General features: G+C 23.4%; 3 protein-coding genes across 12 annotated transcripts in view; 1 reads left to right on the top strand and 2 right to left on the bottom strand.

Moving 5' to 3' along the window:
• Positions 1-21,299, bottom strand: LOC127281332 (sorting nexin-25-like). 3 transcript variants are annotated; one of them, XM_051304998.1, is made up of 11 exons: positions 21,174-21,299; positions 6,486-6,796; positions 5,504-5,673; positions 4,718-5,112; positions 4,219-4,642; positions 3,847-4,145; positions 2,226-2,483; positions 1,905-2,038; positions 1,175-1,423; positions 676-958; positions 1-460 (listed from the first exon to the last, which is right to left on the bottom strand). In XM_051304998.1, exons 1-11 carry the CDS (start codon positions 21,276-21,278, stop codon positions 374-376), a joined length of 2,715 nt encoding a protein of 904 aa, XP_051160955.1. In that variant the 5' UTR covers positions 21,279-21,299; the 3' UTR covers positions 1-373. The 3 variants fall into 3 exon arrangements, with proteins under 3 accessions (XP_051160955.1, XP_051160954.1, XP_051160953.1); XM_051304997.1 differs by lacking the exon at positions 21,174-21,299 and adding an exon at positions 8,946-9,879 and having other exon boundaries at positions 1,175-1,420; XM_051304996.1 differs by lacking the exon at positions 21,174-21,299 and adding an exon at positions 8,946-9,879.
• Positions 10,833-17,387, bottom strand: LOC127281330 (protein transport protein Sec24C-like). Of its 5 annotated transcripts, none has more exons than XM_051304995.1 (7): positions 17,229-17,387; positions 15,030-15,883; positions 12,576-14,783; positions 12,304-12,498; positions 11,732-11,923; positions 11,318-11,511; positions 10,833-11,143 (listed from the first exon to the last, which is right to left on the bottom strand). In XM_051304995.1, exons 2-7 carry the CDS (start codon positions 15,811-15,813, stop codon positions 11,003-11,005), a joined length of 3,714 nt encoding a protein of 1,237 aa, XP_051160952.1. In that variant the 5' UTR covers positions 15,814-15,883; positions 17,229-17,387; the 3' UTR covers positions 10,833-11,002. The 5 variants fall into 5 exon arrangements, with proteins under 5 accessions (XP_051160952.1, XP_051160951.1, XP_051160950.1 ...); XM_051304994.1 differs by having other exon boundaries at positions 12,576-14,750; positions 14,997-15,883; XM_051304993.1 differs by having other exon boundaries at positions 12,576-14,627; positions 14,874-15,883.
• The window catches only part of LOC127281333 (calcium-binding mitochondrial carrier protein Aralar1), an 18,582-nt gene continuing 12,086 nt past the window's right edge, over positions 18,030-24,525 (top strand). Inside the window, exon 1 of one of the 4 annotated variants that reach the window (XM_051304999.1) lies at positions 18,030-18,349. In XM_051304999.1, coding sequence (XP_051160956.1) covers positions 18,311-18,349 — 39 coding nt within the window. In that variant the 5' untranslated portion in view covers positions 18,030-18,310. Of the gene's footprint in view, positions 18,354-23,180; positions 23,315-24,525 lie in introns of those variants that run through there. The other 3 variants (XM_051305004.1, XM_051305003.1, XM_051305001.1) reach the window with 3 other exon arrangements.

Here is a 24,525-nt window from a genome sequence, read left to right on the forward strand (position 1 = left end):
TTTTTGTTTTTTTTTCTTTTTTTTTTTGGCTGAGAAAAAAAAAATTCTTACCTATATTGTCGAGCTTCTCCTTTTTTTTTGTTTTTGGTTTTGCATCGAGAGAATTCCATTTTGAAAAATACACTTCTCATTCAAATTGATATTTCTTTTTTTTTTTTGTATATAATATATGTTTGTATATTGTCACAGTAAAAACGCTCGATCCTTTCTTTGAATTTGAAAAATTGAGAAACACATTGGTCCATATACTGATTCGAGAAATACTGAATCTGCGAAAGCTGCTCATTAAATTATTTATAGATGTATATATATCTCAGTCGGGAAAAAAAAGGACCTCCTCAATAATAATAATAATTATAATAATGATAATTGTTCAATCATCATGAAATTTAAATGTATTGAAACCACGATTTTTTTGTAGCTCTGGAAACACTTCGTACATTAATACTTCAAATATATCCTAAAAGAAAAAAAATTATTTTTTTACTGAAATAATTTTTTAATAATTTAATTCAATTAAAAAATTAATTTTTAATTATACAAAAATTCTATTCTTTTTACTATTATTGAACCAAATAATTTGTAATAAATTCTAATTTAATTAAATTAAAATATTTAATTTTTAATTATGCTGAAAATTAAAAATAATTTTTAAAAAAAAGAAATTCAACTCACGTAAAATAGTTGCTTATTGAGATTGACATTTTGCAAAGTGTCAAAAACTTTAATAGCGCCACGCTGTGAATTTTGAGCGCCAACTAAATTCGTTAAAACATCAGGTACATTATTTAAAAATTGCCTTCGTGCCTCGCCTCGTGTCATTAATTTTTCCTCATCAGTTCTAACAATTGTCTCCGAGACAAGTTGACCATTTGGCCACCATGATTTTGTAAACAATGTTATATAATAATGCAACATTGGTTCACAAAGTAGCCACGTTACCGTATCACGTACTTGCCTTTGTAAAAAAAAAAATTATTTTCTTTCTTTTCTTTTTAGAAAAATAATTTCTAATCAAAATAATAAATAATTAAATTAAATTACTTAATAATTGAATAAAATACTTGAATTTTACTATGAATTTTTACATGAATAAAATAAATATTAAAATATAGAAATAGAAGTTGAAAGAAAAGATAAATAAATAATTAATTAATTAAAAAAAAAATTTTACCTATTTATCGTTCTTCCGTATGTGATTTGGACAAAAGTAATGAGAGATCGCCTGAGCCAGCGAAAAACTCCCTTAAGATCGAAAACTTCTCCAAGAAGTGAATAAAGTGGTTCAACTATCGCATCTTTTCCTGGACCAAGAAAACTATCGGTAACTGTTCTTCCTGGCTCATTATCGTCCAAGAGAAATGAATAATCCTCCTCGTCTTCTTTTTCCCTCGAATCGCCACTTCCACTCGAACCACTACTGCTTTATTTAAAAAAAAACAAAAATAAATTAACAGAACAAAATTAAAACATTTGAAAATTGAATAAATAAATTTACCAATTAGCATTAATTTAAGAAAACTAAACAATTATCATTAATTTTTTTTCAATTTATAAAAATATTTAAAATTTTATCAATTGTGTCTGTTAAAACATTAAAAATTGTATTTTTTGTTACCTAAATCGAAAAAATTGATAGATTCCTATACAAAAATATTTATTTTTCATTCATTTTATTTCTTTATTTTACTCTATTTTATTATAATTAATTTTCTTTAAATAATAATTTCAAATTCTTTTTTATCCCTTTTTATAATTTAATATTAAAAAAATTTAATACAAATATTTATTTTATTTATTAAATTTTTATTTACTTATTTACTTCAATATTAAATGAAGAAAATAAATATTTTATATATATTTCTTTTCAAAAAAAATTTAATAATATGATTATTATTGGCTACCTTTTGAAAAGAGTTGAAAGAAAGAAACGCGATTTTTTCGGTGAAGGTGCCGTGTGTTTCAAATGCTCCGAACTTGGACTCAAAAATGCATAAAGTGCCTCACTTTGATTTAATCTGTCGTCCTCAAGTACAAACTGGAAACATTTTATTTTACAGAAAAAAAAAATTAGTTTCAAAAAAAAAAAATAAATTAAAAACGAAACTGAAAATTTTATTTTTCAAGCACAAAAAATAAAGTGAAAAAAAATTCAAAGTTTAATATTTTTTAGTAAATAACAGAAGAATTAATTTTTAAAAAATTAATAATAGAAAAATACTTACATTTAAATATTTTTGTATTTGCACTCTCGCCTTATCAATTGTATTTTTATCTGATTTACCAAAAAATTTTAATGGCTGCGATGGTAGTTCGAGATTTTTAACACTCGAACATAACTGACGTAATTTTCTATGAAGCTCTTGAAATTCTGTTAGTTTTCTCAATACAACCCAGCCAGTTGATATTTTTTCCTCACTCTCCTCATCGGCTGCCATATGTACAACGAGAATAAATTGCGGTGGATCACCATTATCCGGCACCTATTTAATAAAAAAAAAATTTAATTTATTTTAATTTTCAAAATTCATTTACAAAAAAAAATTTAATTTATTTTAATTTTCAAAATTCATTTACAAAAAAAAATTTAATTTATTTTAATTTTCAAAATTCATTTACAAAAAAAAAAATTAAATTACAAAAAGGAAAAAATTTCATATTACTATCAGAAATTTTCTCCTTTTTTAATTTAATTTAATGTTTCAAAAAAAATTAATTTTTGCGCATAGTATCTAATTAAAATTTATTTATTTTTTTTTTTTTAAATTACATATAATAATCGTGAATATCTTTCGTTCATTCTGTCCACACCTGAAGTTAGTATTTGTTACAGGTCTTTTGTTTTTTTTAAATGTATTGTTTGACATTATTTTGTGTTGGTTAAAATTTTTCAATGTTTTTTTGGCAATGGTTTCGATAATTAATTTTGAATCGAAATTTTAAAAAATAATTGAATTTTATTTCATTTTAAATTGAAAACTTGGTAAATAATTGAATTTTAAATTGAAAATTTGAAAATAATTTAATTTTAGTTGATTGTTGATTGAAAATTTGAAAATAATTAATTTTAGTTGATTGCTGATTGAAAATTTTGATAATAATTAATTTTGACTCGAAATTTTGGAAAATAATAAAATTTTAATTGAAATTTTGGATAATAATTTAATTTAAGTTGATTTTGGATTAAAATTTCGGGTAATAATTGAATTTTAATTGAAATTTTCGATAATAATTTAATTTAAGTTCATTTTTAATTGAAAATTTCGATAATTAATTTTGAATAAAAATTTTAAAAAATAATTGAATTTATTTATTTCATTTTAAATTGAAAACTTGATAAATAATTGAATTTTAAATTGAAAATTTTGAAAATAATTTAATCTTAGTTGATTGAAATTTTGGATAATAATTAATTTTAGTTGATTGTTGATTGAAAATTTTGATAATAATTAATTTTGACTCGAAATTTTGGAAAATAATTGAATTTTAATTGAAATTTTGGATAATAATTTAATTTAAGTTGATGTTGAATTAAAATTTCGGGTAATATTTGAATTTTATTTAATTTTAAATTGAAAACTTGGTAAATAATGGAATTTTAAATTGAAAAATTTTGGAAAATAATTCAATTTTATATATAATTTAATAACATATAATAATAATTTTCATTATTATCATTTAATATGAAATAATATTCTAATAAATTTAAATTATTATTGATAATATTAATCTTTAATTTCTTTATAACAAACAATTAAATACTCAATTTGGCGCGCTTGCGCGCGTTTAATATTGCTAGTTCTTAATAATTTTTGAATTCTATTTGTTTAGAAAGAAAAAATTTACCTCTGCACTTTGTACATCAGCTCTCCAATGTCCCAAATGTTCGGCCCACATTTCCGTGTGTGTTAAATGCGCTTCCAATTGTCGTTTCTCACCCTGAAGATATTCCACTTCCTTTGCTAAAATACTAAGTACTCGACTCTCTGGTTTTAATGATGATCGCAACGCCTGTAGGGCTTGCATTTTATTATTTAATTTCTCCTGTAATTGATCTAATTTACTGCGTGCATAATTTGAATGCTCGCCAACCAATAGTGACGTATCGTTTATTGTCCCATCAATTTGACGATCCTCAACGAGTCCTGCAAAAAAAAATTTATTTTTTTTTCCATCATTAATAAATATATTAAATAAATAAAAAAAAAATATTCTCACCGTCGACTCTCTCATTAATAAGTGCCTCCTGCATTTTTTTATATTGCTCACTAACAATAAATGACGGATAATATTTGTCCTTTAATGTTTTAACAACACTGTCTTGTACTTCATAAAATGCATGTGGTCCATTGTCGCCCATCAAAAAGCTCTCCATTCGTTTACGCATATTTTTATCAACTTTCATTTCGGCCGTTGGCGATTTAATGTAGGTGTAAAAAATTTCCGCTCCCAATTGATGCCAATTGGATTTTTTTGCCGCGCGTAATTCTTGAACCGCTGCCCAATAGCCAATTAAACCTTGACTTGATACTTGTTCTAAAAATTGTGACAAATGTCTTCGGCCAATAACATTTTCTAAAATATACGGCAATGGTAATATTCGTCCTTCTCCAATTGCACTTGGATCGGATAAATCATTTTCCTGTTTTTGAAATTAAATTTAAATATTAATATAAATAAAAAAAATAAATTTTTTCCAAATAAGAGAAAAAAATACCTGAATTAAAAAACCATCCCATCCAAGTGATTGCATATGGCATTCGCATGTATTTTTTGCATACGTCAATTGACTAATGTAACGTTTTAATTTTCTCGCTTGAATTGCATCTGATTTTCCCAATGAATTACTCTCGGGATCTAATCCCTGTGCTCTTTTAACATTTTGAATTGTCGTTGCTTGCATTATTTCCGTAACAATATTATATCTGATATGTTTAAGTACTTCAAGATCACGTGAACTTTTAATCATTTGAATAAAATCCTCAAACGATTCAGCGTACTCGTATGTTTTTCTATGCATTGCCTCTGTCATTTGTTGTTGTTCAATGTAGGAGAGAATTTTTTGATTTATATAATCTGGATCCGTTACCAAATCGATTGCCGGTTTTAAAACTATTAAAAACAGAAAAACAAAAATTAATTTCACCGTTTACTAATTTAATTATTCGAAACAAGTCTAATCGGCTTAGAAAAATAAATTAGTTTAAAAACTAAACAAATATTACAAATTATTAATTGATAATTGATAATTAATAATTAATAATTCATATTTTTATTATTTTTCTTTCATTTATTAAATTGACAAAAAAAATTAGGTATAACTTTATTATTTACGTAATAATTAAATTAAATTAAAAAAACAAATATGTAAGAATTTATTTTATAATGTGATAATTTTTCGCTATCGTTTTCAATTTTTTTTTTTTTTTTTTACTTAAATAAAATATAAATAAAATTCAATATCTAAAGATAAATAAAATTTAAGTTTATCGTCTATACTTACTTTTACAAGTGACAATTTCACGTAATAAAAATTTTGTTGGCGTTAAAGAATAACTTCCGGGTAGGAAAAGCATAATACAAAGTTCGCTGACTTTTCTTAAATATTCCAATTCTGCTTCACGGGACATTAGATGGGGCGATAAAATAAAAACAGGATCTAATCCCTCCGATCTGTAATAGGTAATTAATTTTTTACTCAAAGCATGACTAATTTACATAATTAACTATTACATAGTTTTTTTAAAAAAAATAAATAATTAACGAAATAACACAATAAGAAATTGTTTGTTTTTTTAATAATTCAATAAAAAAGAAAATCCAACAAAAAAATTAGTACAATAAATTAATTGAATTAATAATATTGACTAATTCAATTAAAAGAAAATTAATTGAAAATTAATTGAATTATTACTAAATTAATTTAATTAATATTTTTAATTGCTAGAAAAATAATAAAATTGCAAGAAAATTAATTGAATTATTACGAAATTAATTAAATTATTTGGTAACTAATTAATACAATTACCAAAAAAATTAATTAAAATACACACGGAAAATTTATTATTATTATTATTATTATTATTATTGTTATTATTATAATTATTAAATTAATTAAAAATCCAGAAATTTCTTTAAAATTACAAAAACAATTGAATTAATTTAATAAAAACCAAAAAAGAAATTAATTAAATTATTATTAATTAATTAAAATTAGAGAATTAGTTTCATTACAAGATAATTAATAGATTTTTTTAATTCAATTATTTATATCAAAAATAAATTAATTTTCAATTAGATAGATAGATTTTATTTCTCCATTGTGTATACTTTTTACAAAGTTTTACAATTTTTTCTTTCCCAATAGTTTTTTTTTTCTTCTAAAATTAATTTTCAAATTAATAATTTTTTAAGAAATTAAATTAAATAAAAAAAATTAAAAAAAAAAAAAAACACCAAATTAAACAAAATTAATTTCAACTTACACAGCTGCCTGGGCAATTCGAATTTTTTCAAAATGAAATGTCACTCTATTGACAACGCTGCAAGCGACCAATTTTGTTGAATCAATGTGTGCCAATCTCTCATGAAGACTTTGTATTGCACCCCAAACATCCTGTTTCATACTATCGATCAATTGTTCCGATTCAAAGGACAAATCATTAAGCCATGCACCGACAAAATCACGAAATGCCAAATCCAAAAGATTTTGCAAAGCACCATCCACCAATCGTGTGAATACAAGGGGATATCGAAGTTGTTTTTTATTACACATTGATTTTGGCTCATAATTTTTCTGCAAAAAAAAAGAACAAATAAAATATTTCAATTAAAATTTAAACAAAATGTTTAAATATGTTTTTTCAAATTTTAATAATATTAAAATAATTTTTTATTAATTTTAATAATATTAAAATAATTTTTTATTAATTTTATTAATATTAAAATAATTTTTTATTAATTTTAATAATATTAAAATAATTTTTTATTCATTTTATTAACATACAAATTTTTTTTATTACTTTTATTAATATTAAAATAGTTTTTTTAATTAATTAACTAATTATTAACAAAATTAATTGTTTTTTTTTGTTAATTATTATTTAAAATATAACCGAGTGATAAAATTTTAATTTATAGAAAAAAATTACCAAATATACACGATTATCGTACAATTAATTAATAGAATATTAATTAATTATTATTATTATTAATCGAATACTAATTAATTATTATTATTAATAGAATATTAATTAATTATTATTATTATTATTATTATTATTAATAATAATAGAATATTAATTAATTTGGAAAATAATAAAAATTAAAATAAAATATAAAAAGTAGACGAATTTTAATTTCTTCGAATTTACTTTTTTAAAAAAATTTCGTCAAATTTTTATTTTACCTAACTTTTTCTTGAGCCAAATAAAAAAAAAATATTCTGGCACAAAAAATTGTGACTTTTTATGCCCAATAAAAAAGTTCAGTAAAATAAAAAAAATTCTTTTCAATATTTTTTCGGATAAAATAAAAAAAAAAATAATTCGAGTAAATAATAAATTCAAAAAATTCTCGATAAAATATAAATTTGTTTAATTAACAATTCTCTAAAAAAAAATTTCTAAACTCAAAAAACAAAAAAAATAAAAATTCGGCTAAAAGTAAATTCTAACTAAATTCAAATAAAATACTCATAAATTTAATTTTTTTTTCTCTCTCAAAAAAAAAGAAGAAATAAAAAATTTCAATTAAAATTTAAACAAAATGTTTAAATATATTTTTTTAAATTTTAATATTAAAATATTTTTTATTAATTTTAATAATATTAAAATAATTTTTTATTAATTTTATTAATATACAAATTTTTTTTATTACTTTTATTAATATTAAAATAGTTTTTTTTATTTAATTGTATTAAAATAAAAATATTTTTTAATTAATTAACTAATTGTTAACAAAATTAATTGTTTTTTTTTTTGTTAATTATTATTTAAAATATAACCGAGTGATAAAATTTTAATTTATAGAAAAAAATTACCATATATACACGATTATCTTACAATTAATTAAAGAATATTAATTAATTATTATTATTAATAGAATATTAATTAATTTGGAAAATAATAAAAATTAAAATAAAATATAAAAAGTAGACGAATTTTAATTTCTTTGAATTTACCTCTTAAAACAATTTCGTCAAATTTTTATTTTACTTAACTTTTTCTTAAGCCAAATAAAAAAAATATTCTGGCACAAAAAATTGTGATTCTAATTTTAAAATTAACAAATAAAAATTTATCAACGAAATTTAATTAATTAATTAAAATTTTTTGTTAATTTTTAAAATTCCACAAATTTTTCTATGCTCAATAAAAAAGTTCAGTAAAATAAAAAAAATTCTTTTCAATATTTTTTCGGATAAAATAAAAAAAAAAAAAAAATTCGAGTAAATAATAAATTCAAAAAATTCGATAAAATTTAAATTCGTTTAATTAACAATTCTCCACAAAAATTCCGATTAAATTGTGAAATTTTTCTAAACTCAAAAAACAAATAAATAAAAATTCGGCTAAAAGTAAATTCTAACTAAATTCAAATAAAATTCTCATTTTAATTTTTCTCTCTCTCTCTCTCTCTCTTAAAAAAAAAGAAAAATCGAATCAAAAATTGACATAAAATTTGTCACTTATAAAATATCAACAGGTCAGAGAATTGAATTATTGATAGAGTAAATCGCGAATGATATAAATAGAAATTTAATCTGTCAAAGATGGAGCTCTTTTTCTTTTTAATCAATACAAACATATACATATATATATGTATATAGTATACAACACGCAAAATCAAAAATTTACCATCTGTTATATATTTTTTTTTTTTTTTTTTGTAATTTTACACAAAATTGTGAGAAAAAAATAATAATTTTTGTTTTTTCCACTTACCATGAGCATATTACGAAATGCATCAAGTTCAGCAATTGTTTTATTTGTATTACGTCCGGTTTCATGTTTTGGTGATAGGGCAATATGAACCATAATAACAATCAATGGTCCCAATAATAAACACGTTATTGTTAAAACACCATATGACAATATCCATAATAGATTATTTAAAAATATTAATAGAAACGAAACAATGACAATTAATCCAATAATAACAGGTGGAAGCATCTTTTGATGCTCAATTATTGCTGCGACGAGGTTATGTTTAGTAGTCATAAGGAATTTTGTAACTGAATCGCGAGCAATTTGAATTTTTGACCCCGGGATATGCATTTGATTAATTAATTAAACCACTATATATATATATATACTATATATACTTATCATGATTCATCCCATGTTTGTCATTTTTTATTTTCTCGCGCAAAATTATCGTCCGCACCTATTTTTTCTGATGACACTAAACTTGCGATTGTAATTTTTTTTTTTTCTTTACCGAACAAAAGATAATTAACATTCTTATCTATATATATTATTTTAATAGAAAATTAGTTCGATACATATTTTTTTTGAGTCTTGGAAATTTTTTAGGTAAGAAAATTTTTTTATCACTTTTTAATTTTTCACTCCATTTTTTAAGTTTCAATTAAACGTAAAAATTAGAATTTAATTTTTGTAAAACAATAATATTGTAAATCAACAAATTAAAGTTGTAATTATTTAAGAAACAAATTTTGCGAATTTACAAACTCGATGATTTTTTTACTTTGAAAACGATTCTTGACATTTTTATTGTTCTTCTTCGCGATAGAAATTATTTTTTGTGATTCACTATCGATTTTAACTATATAGAATTGAGATTATTTTTTCTGCCCGGCAAAAATTGTGAAATGTTTTTGTTGAGAATTTGTCAATCAACTGATGTCATTGCACATCACACGTCATAGAAAAAAAATTTTTTTTTAAGGTTATGTTCGACAATTTCTTTGTGCTTTTGCGCAAAAGTCAAACACGACGCGGGAAAAAGGTGAAAAATTCAAAAATTTGAATTTGAAAAAAATGTAATATAAAACAAAAAAAAATATAATAAGAAAATAATTTCATGAATATTTAAAACAATTTTAGGGTTTTTTAAAAAATATATTTATAAAATGTTAAATAGACATTTTTGTTTATATATAAAAATATTTTTGAAAAAAACATTTTTTTTTGAATTTTCTAAAATTAGAATTTCTTATTCTTAAGGGTGTGTAAAACTTTTTATTGTTGAGCTAAAAGAAAAATTAAAAAAAAACGTTAAAACAATAATTGAAAAAGAAAAATATATAAATAAATAAATATAATAATTCTTTACATCGAAAAAAACGAAAAAAAAAAAAAAATTTTAAATCGACAAAGAGAAAAATGAAAAAAAGGTAAAAAAAAAATAAAAAATAGGAAATAATTCGAAAAAATTGAAATTAAAACAATAAATGTAAGCAAAAATAGAATTTTCGTTTTACGATGACTAAAATAATAATAATAATAATAATAATAATAATAATAATAATAATAGTAAATTATAAAAATAAAAATAACAATAAGTAATAATAATAATAATAATAATTGCCAATATCTGTTAAATTTTTTTATATTTTTTAAAAATAATAATTTTTATTACAATCAAATGATCGATTGTAATTAATCGATAAAAATAAGGTAAATTATAATTAAATTATAGTAAAAAAATTTCATTAAGAAATAAAAATATTTTTAAAATGTATTTACATTATATTAATTTTATATATTTTTTTTATATATAAATATATATTTATATATTATATAGAATATAATTTTATATATATAATTATATATATGTTAAAAATTTATTAAGGGCTAAATAAAATATTATTCAATATTCAAAGAATTTTTATAGTTGAAAATAAATTTTCTTTTTTTTCACATAAATGCTAATATTTCTCTTTTCAATTATTATTATACCTATATATATAGAACAATTTAATTTTTTTTTTTCCTCAGGAAATTTTAATATACATAATATATATATTTTTAATTTATTAACTAAGAACTGCTCGTATTTCTTTGTGCATATGACAGAGAAAATCAACATAACTTCCACTACCATCTGTTCCTTTATCTTCAACAAGAAAATGTCGAAATACCATTTCTAATTTTTCTCTCTGTCTCACCATTGTCAACTGTAATTAAAATTTAATTAATTTATTTTCAAAAAAAAAATTTATGTAATTTTTTAAAATACAAAAATTACATTTTTATCAGAGATAAAAGATACGCTCTCCACAGAGCGCAGAGAAACGTGAATGTGGCAACGTCGCATTATTTGTACTGAAAAAAAAAAATAAATATCTTACCCTCATGCGTGGATGTCGTTCATCATTAATTCGGGCAATTATTTCATTAACACGCTTATTTAGCGGATTATCTAGAATTGGAATTTTCGAACGTTCCGTATCAATTTGAACAACGGACGGAACTTGAAATACTTCTTGAACCCATTGTGCATTGAGTCCCAATCCAAGCCACAGGAACATGTGAATTCCATTTTCTATGTAATTTTTTTGAGATTAGAAAATTTCACACGGACAATTTTTTGTCCAAAGACGCCATTTTGTCATAATTCTCGTCAACTACCGCACCCTGCTCTAGTGAAAATTTAGTAACTAGTTGAAATTAATTAACTAAATTTTCACTAGAGCAGGGTGCGGTAGTTGATGAGAATAACCTATAAATCTGTCAGATAATAAGTAATTACACCAAACATTTACCTAATAAATAGCATCCATCGTCAGTTATTTTATCAATTGAACACCTTATCGTTTGTGGTAAATCAGTTTCCTGTGGATTCAAATTATGTAAAGCAAACATTCGGGGATAAAAATAATTGACTGACGTATGGACGGGCATTTTAGAAACCGCTTGTATTTCACAAGATTTATCATCAATTGATATTTCAGCACCTGAAATTGAATAAATAATGAAAATAAATTGAGCTGAAGAACGTAACGTTAATTGTTTAACGGTTAGAAAAAACCAATTTTATTAAAGTTTGTTCAAATTTTAATCATTACCAATCGAAAGAGCATAAAAAAATGTGTCAGAATCCATGAGTTTTATTCCAAATTTGATGTCGGAAATATATATGAAAAATCAAAATTAATTTAACCTTTCTTAAATGTTAACGATCGCGTTATCGGGTGCTTATTAAATTTTGATTTTTCATATCTTTCCGACATCAAATTTGAAATAAAACTCATGGATTCTGACACATTTTTTTATGCTCTTTCGATTGGTAATGATTAAAATTTGAACAAACTTTAATAAAGAAACCATTACTAACCACCAAATATTGCATGACTTTTCATTAAACAATTGACATAGAGTGGTAGCAATTTCATGCATTCCGGAAGAATCAATTGTCCAGCGCTACTTGGTGCTGCACAATTTTTTCTATAAGCAGCTAAAATATTGGCACATCTTGAAATAAGATTCTCCTTAACTGCCTTTGGCGAATGTTCTAATAATTTAAAAACGCCTGCAAAAGAAAAAAAATTACTTTAGGCCAACAACCAAACCCAAAATAGTTTCAAAAGAATTTTTCGATTTACGTACTTTCTTTCGAGAAAAAACTAATAATTGCGTCCAAATCACAGGATCGATAAAGTTCGGCTATTTGTGACGAGGTCCTAAGACTGAGATTGATGATTCTTAATCTCCTGACACCAGCGCATGAAGTATAAAGAAGTGCTGCCTGTACATAGACACCCTCTTCCTCGGCAAGTTTATCGTCGTGTTTCACTTCAATTGCAATCGCCTTATCACAATCGATACTCGCCAATTCAACATCCGTTGTATTTGACATGTAGAAATGACCATAAAAATCCGTTGGTCTAACACCAGTGGATGTTCTCACTCGCATTACAGAATTAAAGGCAATTGGTCTACTGATATTATTAACAACATCGGCAATTAATCTTTCGCCATCAATGTCAGCTTGGAAATAAGTATATTTATAAATCTCACCACCAGTGAGACGACAAACTTGTCCAATTGTTGCAATATCAATATAGGAATTATTAACGATAAAAAGATCCACACAACATCCAGCGGCAACACAATCCTGACCAAGTGTATTATAAACATTATTCTGCGGCGTAAGAATTGTTTTTTCCTTCTCAGTTCCAAGTAAATTTCTATCATCTCTATTTTTCAATTTACCAAAAGCCTCAGCAATTGGTAGAGACGAATGAAATACCAATAATTTACCAGCACACTCCGATGCTTTTAATGCTTCCAATCCTGCCTGAATTGCTGGCGCGAGTATTGTCTCCGTTTCACGTGTATCGGCAAACATCATTGGTATTTGGCTCATTAGATTATTAATAACTTCCAAACTTTCTTCAGCATCACATAGAAAACCTTCCAATAATGGCATAAAAACATCCTGTACATCGCCAACAACCATCATTTGCGGTTGTGCAAGACACGATTTAATATTATAAAAATGCACCGTATTATTGTAGGTAATAAATCCAACTTTCATATTTGTTCTCGTTTGTCCTGCATCAATTGGCAAATTACGTATAATATTCTTCATCTCCGCGCAAATTAAATTCACTAAACCCGATTTTATTGTATTGTACGTGACATCAATGATAAATATCATTGCCGGTGGATTGGGAAATTTATTCTCCGGACAGTAATCTTTTGTTGCCATAAATTCATAAGTACCGAGCATCAATTCAGGACGTTCATATCTATCCATTCGTTGACCAGTGTGATCTAAATGTTGAAAATATTCCGCTGGTACTTCAGTAGTTGCTTTACAGAACATACATTGAAATCGTCTACCCGAATCAATGAATTGCATAAATGGACTCATGTACGCCTTGCAACGAATACAACGCACTGGACCAATTTCTCCCATATCGACAATTGGTGGTTCATATTCGCCATCCTCGACACGTGCCATTGGACTTAGAATCAAACCAAATGGAACACTTGTTTGTTTCATAATATCCGTTGTCGTGGGCACCGTGTACATTGTAGAGCGTATTAATCGCGGCGATGCATTACCCTGATCCTGAACGGTAAATTTAGTGGTCACTAGAGGTGGAACCAGACCTTTTTGATTGGTGATAAAGGGACCAGTTCGTGAGTTTCTGTCGTCTTGGATTACTTGAATGGGATTTGGCATATTGTCGGGATCTAATCTTCTGGCTTGCTGTTGTTGATATCCTGCCTGGTATGAGTTTTGGTAACCTTGCTGATAACCAGGATTTCCGGGCATTGGAGGTTGACCCGGTAGAGGTGGACCCATGTACGAATTTTGTCCATATTGATTCATTCCTGGAGCTTGATTACCAGTCAAATGGGGTTGCATACTTGGCAGTTGTCCTGGATAGGGCATCGAACCTTGTCCGGGTAAATTTTGTCCCGGTGTTTGTGGTCCTACCATTGGATTGGGGAAATTAGGCTGTCCTGGCATTGGAGGACCTGCCATTGGATTTTGTCTTGTTAACTGGGGTCCTTGCATCGGATTAGGAAAATTCTGTTGGCCGGGCATTGGAGGACCTCCAACTGGTGGTTGTAAACTTTGTTGCCCTGGCATCTGGGGTCCTAGCATCGGATTAGGGAAGTTCTGCTGCCCTGGCATTGGAGGACCTCCAACTGAAGATTGCAGACTATGTTGACCCGACAATTGAGGACTTCTAATTGTGTTTTGTTGGCCCGGCATCGGTGGACCTCCAACTGGAGGTTGTAAACTTTGTTGCCCTAACATCGGACCTCCTCCCAACGAATTCTGTTGCATTGGAGGACCTCCAACGGCAGTTTGTAGACTTTGTGGCATTGGCATCTGTGGTCCTCCCAACGAATTGGAGAAATTCTGCTGCCCTGGCATTGGAGGACCTCCAACTGAAGATTGCAGACTTTGTTGTCCCGACAATTGAGGACTTCTAATTGTGTTTTGTTGGCCCGGCATCGGTGGACCTCCAACTGGAGATTGTAAACTTTGTTGCCCTAACATCGGACCTCCTCCCAACGAATTCTGTTGCATTGGAGGACCTCCAACGGCAGTTTGTAGACTTTGTGGCATTGGCATCTGAGGTCCTCCCAACGAACTGGAGAAATTCTGTTGACCCGGCATTGGAGGACCTCTCACAGGAGTTTGTAGACTTTCTTGTCCCGATGATGGAGGACTTCTAATTGCATTATTCTGGCCTGGCATCGAGCCAAAATGATTGTTCTCTCCTGTTGTTAAGGGATTCTTTTGTTGCCCTCCCATAGGATTGGGAAAATTCTGTTGCCCCGGAATGGAAGCTACTGGAAGTAAATTTTGCTGCCCAGATAATGGAGGACCGGAGGAAATTTGTTGTCCCGAACCTAATGAAGATTGTGGTCCAGTTGAGGGTAAATTTTGTTGACCAGGCAATAAAGGAACGGATGGATCTTGCTTCCTTGGGGTCGATGATGGAAACGGCGATTGTCCCATCATTGATGGAGGACTATTTTTCTGTCCCGGCAATGAATTTGGAGGATATTGAGAACCAAAGACTTGTCCTGGTATTGATGATGATGGTGGATATTGGTTTTGTGGAGGTCCAGAGGAATTTAATTGACCTGGCAGTGAAGATGGGGGAAATTGGCTTTGTTGATAACCTGGGGAATTTGATTGATCCAGTAGAGGAGATATTTGATTCGGATTTTTCATGAGAGGCTGTTGTCCAGAATATTGGTTTATCTGTTGTTGTTGTAGTTGTTGTTGATCAGGAACCTGGGGACAGGGACCAACTGTCTGGCCAGGAAATGGAAGACCTTGTGAAGTTGGAAGCCCTTGGAGTTCTGGCATCTTTTGCTGTGAATTTTGGTTCAGCAAAGGCACAATATTTTAATCAGCGGAGGATCTCCGGATTTTGTTTCTGTTTTATGAGGTAAAATTTAAATTTTTTTAATTTTTCTCTAATTTTTTAAGAAATTTGAATTTTTTTTTTTGCTTTCTATTTGGTAAATTAATTTTTTTTATGTAAATTTTACAAATAAATAATTTAAAGCAATAGATATAGAGGTAAATTAGTCATTTACTAAAGAGTTTTAATTAAATATTTTAAAAATATTTTCAAAATTTAAATAAAATATAATATTTATTAAAAAAAATATTTTTCCTGGTAAAAAAAATTGATTAGTTTTATAAATTGTAATAATTTTTTTTATTTGTAATTTTTTTATTTGTTTTTTTTAAATTTGTATTAAAATAAAATTTTTTTATTATATTATTTATGAATTTTCAAAATTTATTTATTTTTATTTACAAAATAAATTTTTTTAATTTCAAAAAAAATGGTAAATTATAAATTTAAAAATTTGCAAAATTAAAAATCATTCTTTGAATATTTTTTCCATTACTATTATTAAATAATAAAACTAAAAGTATAATAATAATTATTATTATTTATTATATTATTAATATAATAATAATTATTAATATATAATTATTTATATATATAATTATAATTAATAATTATAATTAATTTTTTTTTATTAATAATAATTATTATTATCATTACTATTATTATATTATCATTTATATATTATTATTATTATTATTATTATTATTATATACCTCCCCCTCCAAAATAAAGAAAAAAATTATTATTATTATTGTTATTATTATTATTACTATTATTTATCTCAATTTGTGGGAATGATCATAAAAACACATTTAACGATCAATTATAATTAACATAAAATAACGTCTGCTCGATACATTAGAAAATATTTGCTTTCAGTAAATAAACATATGGTACTTTTATTCACACTAAATTTAATATTTCCCGGAAATAATTTAGAACTGACAAAATATTAAAAATAAAATATAAATAATATATTAATATTTATATTATCTAAATATATTTAGAAAAAAAAAATTCCTACAATAATAAATAATTTTGTTTTGACAGTAAAAAAAATTTCCGTGTATTTAAACTTTCACTCATTTATGGTTTAAAATTCAACTAATCTTGCGCAGAATATTTTATTTATAAAAAAGAAAAAAAAATGTATTCCCAAAAGAAATGATTAAAATTAAATTTGTTTTTTTTTGTAAACCATTAAGAATTTTAATTTATTTTTCTATTTAATAATATTATATGTCAATAGAAAAGAAAATTTGAAAAAAAAATATTGATGACAGGTTGATCATAACCAAAATATAAAAGTCAGAAAAGAATTGTAAATTTAAATTTAAATTTGAAATTCAGTACTTACAATAAATCGTCGATTATTTCCACAATATCATAACAAATGTAAACTTTTTTTTTCAAATAAATAATTAACAAATTATAATAAAATATATAAAAAAAGGAAAATTATTTTACTGCCGGAACTGTTGTTGTGGTTAATGCCACGTATGGCAATACTGCGCATGCGCCTGCTGCACGTTGCCAGGACACGTCACGACAATAGGTCAGTCACTTTAAAACATTTTTTTTTTAAAATGTTCATCTAATAGTAAAATCATATGTTTGCGATTTATTTTAAATTCCCTTTACAGTGTTATTATCTTTAATGAAGTATTTTAAGTGTAAAAGTGTTGTCATTTGAAAAAAAATGTCAATTCAAGAAAATAGCAGAAGTCAAATTACAAGACAATCAACAGCTGTTGTCGGTAATACGGTTTCCGCGGGAATTTTCAAATAAACGGTAAGATTTAATTTTTAAAAATAAATATAGTTCTTTATGATATTTTGGTTTTTTTTTTTTTGACTTTGTGAATTTATTTATTAATGTAAAGTAATAAATAAATAACCTCCATTATTCTCTATAACAACAATGAATTCAAAAAAGTGAGGTTAGAATTTTTTTTTTTTGACAAATGCAACACGCTTTGCATCGCGATGTGAAAATAATCCTTTGTTAAGGGTGGGCAAGTATTACAAAATTAAAAAAAAAAAAATTGTTTTTATTTAGCCCTGAGAAAATACATTTTTAGAAATGTGGTGTATATAACCTCGTGGGAGATGGCGTGACAGTAAAATGCAATGCAGTTGCGCTCCTTGTCAAACTAGTAGCACTTTGACTTTCATGCCGTGAGGTGTATTATTCATTATTTTTTAAATTTTTTTGCCGAAAAAGAAAAGAAAAACGCGATTAATTTTTAAATAAAATAAGGGCGGAAAATATTTTCAAAAAAACGAAATTTGCTACTTTAATTCGAAAAATATTTCAAAAGTGTCGTGAATCAAGTGTGTTGTTTATAATATTTCAACAAACATAAATTCATCAACAAAAACAGAATTTCGAAAAAATTTTCTTACGAAGGATAAAACCTAAAGGTAATCCAACTGGGAATGTTGGACTCTTTTGTCGCTCGATCATCTAGCCAAGAGGTGGGTAAGTCATTTATTATTATTTTTGTAATTTTGCAAAATTTAGAAAAATATGATTTTTTTTTTACCAGAAATTTATTTTTTAAGAAAAGTAAATTTTTTCACAAGGTGAAATAATTTTTTTTTTTTTAATATTGTTATTTATAATTATCGTGATCGTGAATAATTACAGTAAATTATTGTATAAATAATAATGAGAAATAAAGAAAAAAGAGATAAAAATAAATAAACTGATAATTTGTGAAACAATAAAAATTGTTTTTTGCTGACAAAATGACAGGTAAACTTTAAATATAAACTTTGTCTGATATAAAAAATTATGTTTGTTAAATATTTACCGATTAGTTATTTTTATTGTTATAAACAAAAAATTCATAATGTACACGTCATATAATATTATTTTCTTTTTTTTTATGCTCGCGACAACATTTGTTATTTTCAATTATCTTGCAGATTTTTTCCATCTCTCTCTCTCTCTCTCTTTCTCATATTTATCGTATTTATATCGAAATTTATTTATAAAAAAAATTGTCACCTGAATATTAACAACAATCAATTTTTTTTCAAAAGGAAAAAATTAATTAACATATTAATTATAATTTTGTTATATTTATTATATATATAATTATTTTATTATTATTTCATTATTTTATTTATTTTATATTATTATTCTTATAATTATTAATAATTATTAAAATAATAATAATAATAATAATAATAATAATACCTAATAATAATTATTATTATTATTAAATTAATAATTATAATAATAATTTTATTCGATATTAATTTTTTTTTACTTTCTTCTTTATAATTCAATATTATTTAATAATAATATAATTTATATTTATTTTATATAAAAAATTATTTTAAAAAATTGAATAATTTTTTTTAACAATTAAAAAAAAATCAATATTCGATATTAATAAATGAAATTGGAGGAAAAAATTATAATTTTTTTTTTTGTAAGTAAAAAAGGGCGGAGGATTTAAAAAAAAATATTTTTTTTTTTAAATAAAAAAAATTGGGTGGGATATATCTGCAGTGGTGAGAAATATGGCGGGTTGTGTATATTATCGATCTGCTCTATCTGATAGTTCACTTGAAGCTGGCTTCGTTTCGAGGTCACTGGGACCTGAAAAAGACCCCTCACTCTCGATCTCGTTGTGTATGTTCATGTTGAACTTCCCTTTTTCCCCTTATATATAGGGCACCGTCCTCTCATGTACACAGAGATAGGGGGGGGGAAAGGGTGTCACACCACCCGAAAAGTTCATTTTACACAAGTGACCCAATTTTTCCACACACACATAAAAACACTTTTAACCTTTTCAATTATTTTATTATTTCTTTTTTTAATTATTTTTTGCAAAAAAAATACTATCTATAATTTTTTATTAAAAAAGAAAGTTTATTATTATTTTTTTTACAAAAAATAAAAAAAATTTTGTTCCTATTTTTACAGAGAAACAAATATATTTGTAAATTTATTTATTTATTTATTTAAAATTATTTATAATTAATTTTTTTGTAATTATAAAATTTATATAATTTATAAGTTATAATTTTTTTATAATTAATTTATAATTATTTTATTAATTATTTAGAATTTTTTATTTATTATTATAAATTTATTTATTTATAAATAAATATATTTGTTTTTTTTGGACAAAAGAAGAATTTTTTTTTGCAAAAAAATATTAAATAGAAATAAATATTTTAAATTTCTATTATTTGAAAAATTATTGTAGGTTTACAAAAAGTGATTAATAATAATAATAATAATTTTTTTGTATTTATTTTTATTTATTTATTTATTTAATAATAATAATAAAAATAGTAATAAATTTAAAGGGAAACAAATTATTAAAAAAAATTAAACATAAATTAAAAATAAGTCGAGTGTTATTCTCTAATATGCAAAAAGGAAGTCTCATTTTATAAGAGAAGCTTTTTAATGTTATCTTCCGATCGTTTTGGATTGGAGAACAGGATGCGATAATTTGTGCGCGCTTATACAGTTGGCAAATAGTCGCCAATTTATCAAAGAGATTATAATTGGAAATTTAATTATTTTTTCTAAAAAAAAAATTTGTTCCATATTTTTTTTTTTCAAATTTATAATATTAAAAAAAGAAAATACATTTTTTTTAATTTTTTCATTTTGAAAAAAAAAATTTCTGCAATTCATCATACATTCATGAACAACTGGTTGCATATCTTTTAGGAATTCGCAAGTTAAAAAAAAAACGATACATCTAAATTTAAGAATATAATTTTTGGCTCCTGTTAAAAAAAAAAAATAAATAAAAGCCATTAATTTTCTTTTAGACAGAAAAAAATTTTTTAAATATTTTTTTAATCAATAAGTTTTTTTATTTTTTTTAATTTTTACTACAATATTATTATTATTTATTTATTTCTATTATTATTATTATTATTATTATTATTATATTTTTATTAATATTATTTACTACTATTATTATTTATTTTTATTATTATTTACTTTTATTATTATTATTATTATTATTATTATTACCTATTATTATTATTATAAAATAATTCCAGGGAAATGAATTGAAAAAATAGAAAATTGAATTATTACTAAATTATTTTTGTAATTAATTCAATTACCAAAAAAATTAATTAAAATACATACGGAAAATTAATTATTATTATAATTATTAGTTAGTCTTATTTCTTATAGTTATTATTATCATTATCATTTTTAATAGAAAAAAAATTGTTAAAACAATTGTTATTTAATTAAAATTAAAAAAAAAAATAGTTTAGAAAATTGTATTATGTTAAAAATTAAATTTACTTGTGATTGATCCAAATGTCGATAGGCGCCACCTTGACCGGAATTTACCTCCGGGTTGTAAATAAAAAAAAAAGAAGTAGTTCGGGACCACTCCGTCTGAATCATGATTCACGCACTATATATATACATATATATATGCCTATAATAAAATAAACGGGCGTCAAATAATATAAAAGTATTTCTTTTGTTTGTGCGCATATATATGTGTGCGCAAAAAAATATTCATTAATTGCCAACAAATGAACGCACGTGTGTCTTATTAAAACCACGTGGGCCTCATTTTAGAATTATTTTCTCTTTCACATTCTTCAATTGTTTTTTTTTCTATTTATTTATTTTTTTTTTATATCTAATATTTCGCGTATTGAAATAAAAAATAATTTTGTCCACTTTTTTTTTCTTATTCAATTTTAATTGCATTTTTAAAAAAAAATTATTATTATTTTTTTATATAAAAATAAAATTATTCTTTTATATAAAATTATTTTTTTATATAAAAATAAAATTATTCTTTTATTTAAAATTATTTTTTTATATAAAAATAAAATTATTTTTTTACCCCCTATAAAAATAAATTATTTTTTTATACAAAAATAAAAAGAAAATAAAATTAATTATTTTTTTTATATTAAAAAATAATTTGTTTATTAGAAATGAAAAAAAAAATTTGTTTTAGTTTCAAAAAATAGGAAAAATAAATTATTTTTTTTTTACGATTTATTATATAGACAGACGCTTCTTATTTATATATATATATATATATATATATATATATATATATATATATATATATATATATATATATATATATATATATATATATATATATATATATATATATATATTTCTTATATCATTATTATTGCTAAATGAAAAAAAGATTTCTCTTATCTTGGCCCCCAAGAGACTCTTTGCGTCATTCATGATTATTGCAAATTTGCCACACGATACTTGGACTTGACAAATATATATACATATATATATATGTACAAAAATTATAAAATGTATGTTAATGAAAAACACATATTTTGCATTACAAATTTTTTATATTGTTATTATCAATTCTTTGAATTCTACATGTTAAACATTGTGTTATTTGTCAAACTAATTAGAATATATAAAGTAAACTTATTACAATATAAAATTCTAATTAATCAAATAGCGGAAAATTAATCGAAAATTAAATTTACATTTTTAGACAATTTTTTTTTTAATAATTAATTTCTTAATTCGATTTTGAAAATTAATTTACATATTTAATTTTTTTTATTTGTTATTTAATAAATTAATAAATAAAAAAAATAATTTTATAAAAAATTAACTGATATTAATTTTTTATAAAATTTTTATTATTTTATTTTTTATGAAAAATAATTGTAATTTTGTTTTGAATTAAATTTTTTTCGTTAATTTGATTTGTGGGAAAATTAATTGCAAATTAAAATATAAAAATTATTGAAGAAGGAAACTTGGCTCGATGCGTTATTGAAATCGTTTTTAGACCAGATATTTAATTTTATTTCAGGATTTTAGTTCTCATCTCTTTTAGTATATGTTTCACATTCTCTCATACATTTTCTTGCTCTTTTTCACGCAAGAAACACTGACTATTTTCTCTCTCTCTCTCTCTTTTTCTGGCTCTACGATTAAATCGGCCCCACCGCCGTCAAAGAGCCAGATTTCCTCGAGGTACACTTCTCTCACTCTCGCGGTGTGTGATTTTCTATCGTAGCTTCCTGCTTTTAGTCTCTAGAATGACATCGTAAGTCGTGGACCTTTCGCGTTTTTTTTTTTTATTAATTAATTATAATTCATTAATAATAATAATAATTAGTTCGAAAAAAATTTTTATTCGCCCCTCTAATTAATTTTTTTAATATTAATAAATACATTGTATTTATAAAATATTTAAAATATATAAATATTAATTAAATATTTATAATATAAATCGATATAAATGAATTATTGATCTCAATTTTTTTTTTAAAAAAGTATTTTTTTAAATTTTTACTATAAAAAAAGGAAATTGTGCAATTGTACTTATTTTTAAAAATAGCAATGACAAATTTATCGAATTGTGTGAATTGTTGAAAAAAAAAAATTTCGTCATGATTACAAGGAATAATAATTTACAGCCTGAGGTCAGTTATATACTTGCATTTATATAAATTTGTGAAAAAATATTTTTAAATTTCCATTTTTTTTCTCCACCCCGTTAAAGTTATTTCAAATTTTTTGTAATTTATTATTTTTATTAATTATATCATTTTGTTATTATCATTTTCAAGATAATATTGTTTGATTCAATTTTTATATTTTCTATCTTAGTATTATCTCGTTATATAATTATTTATAAAATAATTTTTCAAAAAAAATAATTAGCGAATTTAGTATTTTTTTTTTTGTAATCTGTAATTTTAAATCAAATCTACTTGTAATAATAATTTTTTAATTTACATTGTTTCAAAAAAATCTATATTTTAACGTAGAATTATTTATTTATTATTATTTTAATATTATATTTATTTTATTTATTTTATTTATTTTATTTATTTTATTTATTTTATTTATTTTATTTATTTTATTTATTTTATTTATTTTATTTATTTTATTTATTTTATTTATTTTATTTATTTTATTTATTTATTTTAAAAACTATTTTAATATTAATATTAATATTATTAATATTGTTATTATTATTTTAATATTAATATTTTAATATTTTTTTATTTATTCTAAATAAATTTTCTTTTAAATAAATAAATATTGTCATATTAAGTTCGATAATATTATTTTAGAAAAAAAAAAACATTTTGGCTGTATTAAATAGAAAATTTTTTGTCAAATATTATTTTGAAAAATTGCAATTGCGATTAAGAGAAAAAAAAATGTGAATTATATCTTTGTTTAATAAATAATACTTTGAGATGTTTATTAAAGAATTTTTTAATTGATTGTATTATATCAAGCGAAATATTAATAATTTTAATCTTATAGTCTCAGTTTTTGCAAATATTTTCACTTGGAAGTTAGAGAGAGATTTTGCAGGGCTTAAGTTCATTATTGCTTATCACTGATGTATATATATATATATATATGTATAAATAAAAGTCAAGAACTGCGCGATTAACCTCTCAACATTTTCTGTTGTTCAATAAACTGTCGATCATTTTAGGTATATTGCTGATTATTATGAAAATTAAATCTCAAATAAAAAAATAAAAAAAAAAATTTTTAAGACAGAATAGAAATTTTTCCCATTAATTTTTTTTTTTTAATTAAATTTAATTATTAATCAATATTAAATTAATCAATTATAAATATTAATCATTCTATTATATTTAAAAATTTA

Source organism: Leptopilina boulardi, unplaced genomic scaffold (assembly GCF_019393585.1).
Source record: "Leptopilina boulardi isolate dan_hultmark-lab unplaced genomic scaffold, ZJU_Lbou_2.1 LbouV2_266, whole genome shotgun sequence".
Classification (NCBI taxonomy): Eukaryota; Metazoa; Arthropoda; class Insecta; order Hymenoptera; family Figitidae; genus Leptopilina; species Leptopilina boulardi.